The sequence below is a fragment of the Grammomys surdaster genome, unplaced genomic scaffold (assembly GCF_004785775.1).
Source record: "Grammomys surdaster isolate TR1022 unplaced genomic scaffold, NIH_TR_1.0 166, whole genome shotgun sequence".
NCBI classification, from domain to species: Eukaryota; Metazoa; Chordata; class Mammalia; order Rodentia; family Muridae; genus Grammomys; species Grammomys surdaster.
The window spans coordinates 6,742,667-6,753,202 of NW_021604614.1; the positions used below are offsets into that span (position 1 = coordinate 6,742,667).

General features: G+C 46.9%; 1 protein-coding gene and 1 pseudogene across 4 annotated transcripts in view; one reads left to right on the top strand and one right to left on the bottom strand.

Moving 5' to 3' along the window:
- Positions 1-2,310: 2,310 nt before the first annotated feature.
- Tpst1 (tyrosylprotein sulfotransferase 1) overlaps positions 2,311-10,536 on the bottom strand; it is a 70,613-nt gene continuing 62,387 nt past the window's right edge. For all 4 annotated transcript variants that reach the window (XM_028766170.1, XM_028766169.1, XM_028766167.1 and 1 more), the window contains exons 4-6: positions 9,044-9,094; positions 3,492-3,536; positions 2,311-2,827 (exon numbers count right to left, since the gene is read on the bottom strand). In XM_028766170.1, the coding sequence (XP_028622003.1) occupies positions 3,519-3,536; positions 9,044-9,094 (69 nt within the window). In that variant the 3' untranslated portion in view covers positions 2,311-2,827; positions 3,492-3,518. The remainder of the gene's footprint in view (positions 2,828-3,491; positions 3,537-9,043; positions 9,095-10,536) is intronic.
- Positions 5,686-6,192, top strand: LOC114620137 (annotated as a pseudogene).

A 10,536-nucleotide genomic window follows, 5' to 3' on the forward strand; every position in this document is an offset into this window, starting at 1 on the left:
GAGAGAGAGAGATATTTATAGGTCAGAAAAAAAATTTGTCAATTAGGGGTGAAGTGGGGTTATCAGTGGGGGTTCATAGGTCACACATATCATGGAGTTTTGTCCAGCTGTGAGTGGGTTCTGTCCCTCAGGAACCTGGTGGAGCTATTAATAGGCTGTTAGGAGTGTGGAAGGTCTCTGACATGGGTTTAAGAATACTTAAGAAGGCCTGTAGGTAGTACGGAATTTATTAGAAGAGTTATCGCCGGGTAGTGGTGGCACACGCCTTTAATCCCAGCACTTGGGAGGCAGAGGCAGGTGGATTTCTGAGTTTGAGGCTAGCCTGGTCTCCAGAGTAAGTTCCAGGACAGTCAGGGCTACACAGAGAAACCCTGTCTCAAAAAAAAAAAAAAAAGTTATCAATGCTGTGGTCAGACAGACAAAGCATGCCACAGCCCTCACTACCACAGAAAGGATGATGAGATGGAGGGAGAAAATCAGGGCCTACATGGCAGAAACAGTGTGTCTTCTCCCTTTCTGGGGATGGGAGCGCAATCCTGCAGCCAGGCTCTCCCATGCCCAGGCAGGAGGCAGAAAGTGAGCAGGGAGTGAGAGGTGTGGCCAGCAAGCCCCACTCAGTGTCAGCTCACTCCTCGGGTCAGAAGCCTGGCCACACGGAAGCCTGTTAGCCAGGTCTCAGTAGGAACCTGTTGGGTTCTAATGAGAGACTGCTGCAGTACTGTGGCCAAAGCAGCAACCCGATTCTAACATTACCTTCCTACAGGGTGCACCTTTGAAGGTTAGACCCATGCTTGGTGCTGGGCACTCTGCTTCCTGCGCAATCAGACTCGACATCCACTCTCCCTCGCCTTCCCTCCACGATGGATTGTAAGCCCAAAGGGGCTTTTCTTCCTATGAAGTTGTTTCTCTCAACTATCTTGGTCACGGCAACGCAAAGGAAACTAGCACAGGCGTCTAGTTTCAGTAGAAGAGCTAGGAGAGTCTTCCAGAGGACACTGGACTTGCAGAGATCTCAGGATAAAGAGGCGGCTAGTAGGCCAGGAGCAGAGGGGAGGACATTCTAGGGGGAGAAACAATGTACAGAGGCCTATGGAGGAATGGGGCAGAGAGCTAGGGCTGGTTCACAGCAGAGTGTGGGCTCTGTTCCCAAGGAGAGGTGGTCAGGACAAGAGAGGGACTGAGGACACTGCTTAGATTATCTACTGTAATGGTGTCTTCACAGATAGTGAAGTCTTTGAATAGCCGGAGTTTAAGTGGATAAAGTCAACAAATACTTGACGGTAGGCTCAAAGGTCTTGTACTCTTGTACATGGGTGGAAAGAGGATGACCTTTACGTGTCAGGCTGAGTGACAGGGCAGAAGGGATTTTAGTTAGTGACGCAGATATGACTAAACCGGGTGCAGTGTTGAAACCGAAATACCATGAAAAACATCTTGTTCTGTGCCTGGCACAGGAAACAGAATCAATAAATGTGATTACTAATATCTACGCTATTTCGTGTTCCACAATAAAGGCCTCTTGGAAACGGTAACTTCTTTGACCTTAAACATAGTATGCCAGAATCAACCGGAACAGGATTCATACATGATTGGCAATAGGTCTTTGGAATGAGTTACAGAAAACTTGCCTAGGAAACGGAGCACGAGGACGCACACCTTAACCACTGCGCTCTGGAGGCAGAGCTCTGCAAGTTCAATGCCGGTCTGTCTACATAGTGAGTTCCAGGGCAACCAACCAGGACTACGTAGAGACCCCCATCTCAAAATAAATAAACAAAATGTCATTAAAATGTGATCATGCCAAGGGTTAGGGAGACAGATGTCTTATCAGGTAAGGTGCTTGCTGTGCAAGTGTGAGGTTGTGAGTTCAGATCCCTAGTACCCGTGTAAAAAAGCCAGGCATGCTAGCTGTGCAAGCTTCTGTAACCCCAATGCTGGAGAGTAAAGGCAGGCAGATTCCCAGGCCTGGCCAGCAAGTCTAGCAGCCAGCCCAAAACACAAGTTCCAGGTTCACTGAGAGACCTTGTCTCAAAAAATATGGTAGAGGGTGACAGAAAACACTTAACATCAACCTCTGGCCAAATATGAACACGTACATGAACATGCATGCGCACACAGATACATACACAAACACACACACACACACACACACACACACACACACACACACACAGAAGGGAGAAGGGAAGGAGAGAGTAAGGGAGGTAATGGAAGGGAAAGAGGTGGCCTGGTGCAGAAAGAGCCCACAGAAGTGAGTGTAGCACCGTCTGAGACATGTGCCTCTGAATGACAGCACTGTAAACAACCATCGAATGCTTCACATTTAAGCTTTTATTTTGAAAAATAAAATACAAAAGTCATTAGGTTGTAAATGTATACAGTAATTTCCAAACGTCTCTGAAACAATACAATGAATTATTTAAATAATTAAGGTATTTACTATTATCCACATCAATACATTTAAACAGGCACGAGTGTTCTACAAAACATCGGAACGTGTACAGAAAACCTATTCGGAATGAGACTGCCCGATTTTGTTAACGGAACACCATCTTCAAACCCTCCTTTCCTTGAAATGAAAGACTGGAATCTGGGAAGGGAAGACAAGGACAAGAGGAGCTGTGACAGAACTATGTCCCTGCTGGGCTCCTCATCTTGAGGGCCATGCATGTTACTGGGCTCAAGAGCCATCACTCGGGGAGGCCCGGGTGTGTGACGTGTCCCCCAGGGACAGGAGGCTGGCAGGTGAACAGGAGCAGGACACCCCTTCTCTCAGCAGACAGCAGCTTCCGAGATTTCTCTTCTGTAGACAAGGCAGCCGTTGTCCCTAGGAAAACGCACAGCATGTGGTTACAGGCAGGGATGAGGGCTGCCTCTCCCCTACCTCCCGCTTTAGTCTTGTTTGTAGCTTTAGTCTTGTTTGTACGAGGGGGGAAGTGGGCTCCTGCAGCCCAGGTGCGTGAGGACAGACAACCGTGAGCACAAGCCTCTGTGACGTTTCCTGTACCTACAAGTAAGTTCAGGATACAAACCAGGAGAACAGGAGGACTGCCACAGGCCCTTTCTAAGGATGCCACCACCAATGTCCAGTGTCCAAAGTGACTACAGTGACTGCTTGTCATGTGACATGACCTCGACAAATGGGCTCTCTGGGATCTCTTCCCGACAGCACACAGATGGCTGGGCTCCGCAGTCTCTTGGGCTGTCTACCTAACGCTCCACTGCAAACGCCATCACCACACTTTCTCTGTACCAGACTCTCCGCAGAGGCCATGTTAGTCAGATCTTACCATGGACCTCTGCTTAGCATACTCATCCTATTACAGACAGGGAAACAGACACAGACCTAAGCTGCTTGGTGCCAGGAAGTGGCAGAGCCAACACCAACCCAGGCTGTCTGAGGCCAGAGGTGTACCCTCCATCTGGACACATAGCTGTACTCTGCTAGGCCATGTGGAAAGTTCCACCCAGCAGCCCCCAACAGGTCTCACCTCACTTGTGGGAAGTTACGGGCTCAGCTACTCCACTTGCTCAGTCTGTTGAAGGAATCAAGAGATATGTTAAAATCCTTGGTGTTGCTTGGTTAGTAGAAGAGGTGACTATTCTCACCAACACATCAGGTATGGCTCAAAGGATTGTAAGGGTTAACTTTACACTTAAGGTTCAAACTTACTGTGATTGAGAGACCAAAAAAAAAAAAAAAGGCTCTAGCTTGCACAGGCTGTACTGTAGCAGCCAGCTTCCTGTACTCTAGCAGCCAGCTTCCTGTACTCTAGCAGCCAGCTTCCTTTTTTTCCAGACATTGAAGCCTATTGTTAAAATTGATCTTGTAATATCTGCTGTTCCAGCAAGATAGGGGATCATAAAACTTAACTGCTATTTTGTTTTTTTGTTTGTCTGGGTTTTTTTGAGACACGGTTTCTCTCTGTAGTTCTGGGTGTCCTAGAACTCTGTAGACCAGGCTGGCCTTGAACTCACAGAGATCTGCCTGCCTCTGCCTCCTGAGTGCTGGGATTAAAGGCATGTACCACCACCTCTTGATGACTAACTATTATTTCTGCTTTTGAAACCAAACTTCAAAGAGATGCTTAAGACAACTGCAAGACATGTAAGATGAAACACGACCCTTTCTACACGTAGGCAGTATACATGCAGTCTTGTGGGGTTTGCCTTTATAAGCCCTGGGCTGACACGGGTAGGGGCTATATCTTGGGAGTGCTCTCAGGGGACCAGTAACTAAATAAAAAGCCTCTTGTTAAAATTTATTCATGATTATGGTGGATCTCCAAGGGATCCCACACTTGTAAGAGGATCTACCCAGACTTTCAGATAAACTCAGCCTATAATTGTTTGGAAGAAAACCTAGACTGGTCTTTCCCACATTCCAGGAAGAGTCTAACTCCCCGGCATCCCCTGAGTAATAGGGATGCCTTTGTTCCTCGTGAGCACCATGGATACATCTGAGTCAGGACATGAGATCTCTGTGGGCCCATCACCACAGATCAACACTGTGGCTGGATGTTTGAAAACTCTGAGCCAGCCTAGCCTCAATTCAAATGCTAGGAGCTAAAGTTAGGGAACTTTTGGTTATTGTGTCCATGAACAAGGAGAAGAACATGGCTCTGAATCCACAGAGCTGGCCCTGGGGCCCTCCCAGACCTGGCCTGAGTACCCCTTCCTTAGTTCTGACTGACCTTGTACTCTACTATGTAGAAAGGGGTGGCCTTCAGGGTCCTCCTGCCTCTGCCTCCTGGTATTCAGATTACAAGCATGTTCTGCTGTAAGAAGCCTGTGCCTAGCAGGCTTCTATTTCCTTTTTCTTGCTGTGACAGGGTCTTGTGTAACCCCAGAGGGCCTTGGCCACTCCGTGCAGCTGAAGACGACCTGGAACTTGATCCTGCTTCCAATTCACAAGTACTAAGACTACAAGCATGTGCCCCACTTGGATCTACTCCTTACTTAAACCATCATCTTTCTTTGAAATGTTTAGTTCTTTATTTAACGCGTATGGATGCTTGTATACCTACACACTATGTCTATGCCTGGTATCTGAAGAAAGCAGAAGAGGGCATCAGATATCCTAGAACTAGAGTTACAGGTAGGTAAGAGCCACCATGTGGGGGCTGGGCACTGAACATGGGTCCTCTGGAAGAACAGCCGGTGCATGCTACAACATGCAGCTTCAAGATTTTATTTCTGTTTTTTAGTGTGTCTGTCTGTCTGTCTGTCTGTCTGTCTAAGAGTACATACATGTGAGTGTGATGACCCAAGAGGCCAGAAGAGAGTGTCAGATCCCCTGGAGCTGAAGTTACAGCCAGTTGGCGGTCACCTGACTCGGGTGCTAGGAATGGAACTAAGGTCCTTGCAAGACAGCGGTAATCTTAATCACTAAGCCGTCTACATAGCCCCTCAGCCATAATCTCTCATTTTCCAATGTGCTTGTAGGAAGATGAAATACAGTCAGCACAGCAATTTGAATGCTTACTAAGGCATTCTAAAACCTTATTTCCATATAAGACTTCTCTATAGTCAACAAACTTGTGTTGTATTTAAAAATTAATTGTCCTACTGAAGGCTTGCTTTTACTATTTCTTTATTTATAGTTCTTAACGATTTCATCTTTGGGCCCATGTTCCTCCGGCCTTGGTCCCAGTGGTAGACTCTGGAGGTGGCCACAGACACACAATGTCAATAGTCCCTTCATCCGTCCACGCCAAATGTGTTGTGGGGAAGGTGATTGGTACAACAATGGTAAAAACTGCTAAGGTAAGAGCGACCAGACTTGCGTTGGATCCCTCTTACTGAAGTACTTTAATAAGCGGAAAATCTACTTTGCTCACGACGCCCTTCAGCAGTGCAGCGTCGGGGACATCGTGCTCCTCAGAGCTTTGCCCGTCCCACGATCAAAGCATGTGAAACACGTACTGGCTGAGATCATCTTCAAAGTCGGCCGAGTTATCGACCCGGTCACAGGAAAGCCCTGTGCAGGAACCGCCTACCTAGACAGCCCCCTCATTTCAGAAGCCACTCCCCTCAGCAAAACTCGGGAAGAGCTCAAGGTCTCCTGAACCTAGGGAAGAAGAAGCCAGAGAGATTTCTCTCTATAGGTTTGCTCAATGGCTTTCATTACTGTCCAGTTTCTCCTGTGACATCAGACATAGTAAGCGAAGTAAAGAGCTTAGTGTTCCACAAGGGTCTGGATCCTTTTTCAGATTCTCTGAACAGAACTGCCTGATTACTCTGTGTGCCTAAGTGTACTGCATCATTCTGTAAGCCCAGTGTCCTAGGTCATATGTATCGTTTCCTTTGTTTTGTTTCGCTCAAGGGGAAAGAAAAAAAGATTTTCTCTTTGGACCTGGGTGTAGTGGTGCAAGCCTTTAGTCCCAGCACTTGGGAGACAAAGGCAGCTGTTTCTCTGTAAGTTTTGAGGCCAGCCTGGTCTACATTGTGAATTCCAGGACAGGTTGATCTTCATAGTGAGTTTCAGGATAGCCAGAGCTACAGAATAGAAAGACCTTGCCTCAAAAACAAACAAAACCAACCAACCAACCAACCAACCAAACAAACAAACAAACAAACAACAAATGTTATTATTGGGCTGGAGAAAAGTCTCAGTGGTCATGAGCATCTGTTGCTCTTCCAGAGAACTCAGGTTTGATTCCCAGGCCCACGCGGTGGCCCATAACCACTTAACTCCAGTTCCAGGGGATCTGACACACTCTTCTGGCCTCCTTGGGCACACATATGGTCCACAGACATACATGCAGGCAAGACATGCATACACTTAAGATAAAAATAATCATTTAAAGTTTATTACTATTATTTTGAGACAGGGTCTCACTGTATAGCACTGGCTGGACTGGAACTCACGATGTAGGCCAAGCTGGCCTTGAACTCATAAACATCCACTGCTTCAGCCTCCCAAGTGCTGGGGGTTTCAAGGCTGTATCATCACGACCAACTGTGGCATTCATTCTTTACAAATTACTTGTTTACTTATTTATTTCTGTGTGGATGGGTGCTGGTGTGAATGCTCTGTGGGGAATGTGTGTACACAGCACATGTCTGTACATCAGAGGACACCTTCAGGAGACACTTCATTCGTTCCACCTTTATGTGGGTTCCAGGAATCAAATTTAGCTTGTTAGGTTTAGTGACAATGCCTTTACCCACTAAGCCACCTCACCAACTCTAGCACTGTTTATTCATTTTTTGTTTTTGTTTTGGGGGAGGGTTGTTTGTTTAAGAAAGGATCTGGCTCTGGAGCACAGGCTGCCCTTGAACTTCGTATCTTCTTACTTCTGTCTCCCCAGTGCTGGGACAATAGGCATGTGCCACTCTGCCCAGCTATGAAACGTTGTGATAAGTAAATATCCTAAACTCAGGAGTGTAATTTATCATCCTTTACATCCATGGCTGAAGACATCTTGTCCTCAGGGGGACATGGGGCACTCTTCTGGATGTCCTTGTTCACGTCTACCCACTTCCTTCTCTCTCAGGAGATGAGTGTGTCCTGAAGCACGGGGAGTTCTGCTCTCAAATCACCTTTCTTGGTTTCCTTAAGTTTCTCCTGCCTCTTGGAATGCTTTCTGGCTGAAAATCTCACAGCAGTGAGTAACAGTCCACTCGGAAACCCAGCCTGGGCTCTGGGATGGCCACAGCCGTGAGTAACAGTCCACTCGGAAACCCAGCCTGGGCTCTGGGATGGCACGTGCACTTTGGGCCTGGCCCGCACTCCCCTTTATGCAAGAGTCAGAGTTCTGAGGTGGATCTAGATCCTTGAAAAGACCCTTCCTTTTCCTCCAACTCCCGAGGACGGATCCTAATTTCTCACTCGTAACAGATCCTTGGCAAACAGATGCTGAATCCATGAAGAGAATGGGAGAGTGTTAAAAATAGACTGCTAAGAATACGCCTTGAAAGCACTTAAAACTCTCTCATATCAGCAGTCAGTATGGAGGACCGGTAACTCAGGTAGGGCAGAGCCTTCATGTCTGCTGGGAGACAGCATCACTGAGCTGGAGGACAGCCTGCTTGTCTCCTCCAGGCTTGCTGCGGGAGACACGGCTCACATGAACAGTTAAGAGAGTATTTCCCCAGCAAGCCTAACTGAAATGCTGTGAGAAACTAAGCTCACACTGGAGAGTAGCACCCAGCCGATGCTGGACAGCAAGGCTGTGCACACAGCAGGGACTGTCCACTCCTCCCAGCTGTTCACAGGTGACAGGTGGCGACAGGACACTCTGGGCCACTTTAGGCACATCTGCCATAACATTCTCTGTTCTTCTCCAACTCAGAACACAAGAATGGAATGCAAAGGAACTGGAACATTACAGCTGTAATTGTAGATGGGTTTCTGTTTTTGTTTTTCAGGCAGGATCTTACTCTGTAAGCCTGGATCCCCTGGAATGTACTTTGTAGACCAGGCTGGCCTCAACCTCACAGAGATTTACCTGCCTCTGCCTCCAGAGTGCTGGGATTAAAGGTGTGAGTCACCACATCCAGTGCTTTAAGTTATTTCTAAAGCACGAGGACTACAAGCTTTGAACGCTTACCAGCTGCTGACAGCCATGTGAGAACAGTTAACGCACCACAGATGTGACTACGACACACATGCCAGCGGTGGCTGCATAGTCTTAATGCAAAGTAGATGCTCAGGAGGCTGGCACTCTCCAGGCATCTCCTTCTTTATTTGTGAAATACTTGTGGTTGTGTATGATCTGTTATCAAAGCACTTCCCTAGCTTTGGAAGACCCTGGACTCTCTCAGATTACAAGAGTCTGCTACCAGGGCACATGTCATTATCTTTTCCTATTTCCCATCTTTGTTTGTCTGTACACTGAGAGCTGGACCTCTTGTGTAGCCTAGGCTAGCCCTGGATTTGTGCTCCTCTCATCTCAGCTGATGGCTGACATTACAGGCATAAACCACCACAGCTGGCTTTTATTTTCCCCTGTTCACTTAAGTCTCGCTGTCTCTTTAAGCTTACTGGCTGGAACTGCTAGTTCTTACATAACAAGAGGACAGAGAAGCAGTACAGTACCTGGGGTTTTTCTTTCAGAAAGTCAGGTAGCTGAAATTCTCCTTTATAGACCTGGAAAGAACAGAGTAGGGTGAGTTTAAGGAAACAGGGGCACCCTGGTGCACACGTGACCTCTGCAGCCACTGAGCTGCGTCACTCTTGGGTAGTCGGGAACGAGTCAGTTCAGGGGCAGCAAGAGAGGCAGACCTTAGTGAGACCCCCACTCTCTCTGATCCCCCCGCAGCAACGGCTCAGTGCTCCTGAGCTGGCTGGCTAAGAAAGGGTGGATCTGCCTGGGGAGGGAATCCAAATTAAAATGTCAGTGCTATTCCTACTGACTGGGAGACAGCAAGCCCTAGGCTAGCTCCCTCGGAATTCACTTAGGTTAGGAGCGAGCTTCTCCTGGCTGCCCATCAATTCTCCAGTCACAACCCTGGAGTTGAGTCAACGTTCCTTTCCTCAATTCACCCAAGTCTATTTAAGATGTATTAGGTGACCCTTAAAGTAACAGCTACTTAAAGCTCACAGATCTTTAGTGTGAGACAGGGTCATCCCAGACTGGCCTTAAATGCACTAGTTAGCCAACAATCACCTTGAATTTGTAATCCTCCTGCCTCCACTGTCCTGGTGCTGGGATTACAGGCACCCATCACTATGCTCAGTTTACACAGGCCTGGGGATCAAATCCAGAACTTCTGGCATGCTGGGGTAAGCACTCTACTAACTCAGCTATATCCCGGCCCAAGCTCATAAAATTTTATAATAAAAAACATACTTTCGATATTACAAAAGATGTTTCTAGTTCACGTAGTAACTAGGAGATGATTTTTAATGTATTTTCTAGGTTTTTTGTTTGTTTGTTTGTTTGGTTGGTTGGTTGGTTGGTTGGTTGGTTTTTTTCAAGACATGGTTTCTCTGTGTAGCCCTGTCTCTTCTGGACTCTGCAGAGCAGGCTGCCTTTGAATGCAGAGATCTGCCTACCCCTGCCTCCCTGGGATTAAAAGTATGGACCACCAATCTCTGCAAAATTTTTTTAGATTTATTTTTATTATTTTGTATGAGTGTTTGCCTGTATGTGTGTCTGAGCACCACATTCATGCCTGGTACTGAGGAGGTGGTGAGCCTTCATATGGGTGCTGGGAATTGAACCTGGGTCCTTTGCAACAACAATAAGAGCTCTTAACTACCGAGCCAACTATCCGGCCCCATTTTTTTAACTACACTATTTTAACTTTTAAAACCCTACTGAATACCTAACAATAAATATAATAGAGGGGTAGGGGAGATTCAATACAGTAGTGATGGCTCCTTAAATTAGTCCCAGTTAAATTCCTAGCATCTTGTTTTGGAGAAGAACAGCAAAAAGTCTACTGTAAAAATTATACAGGAATGCATAAGGCAAGGTCTGGAGAGACCACTCAGTTGTTTTTTATGAAGCATGAGGACCTGAGTTCCATCTCCAGAACCTATAGAAAAGGCTGGGTGCGGTGGAGCATATAGAAAAGGCTGGGTGC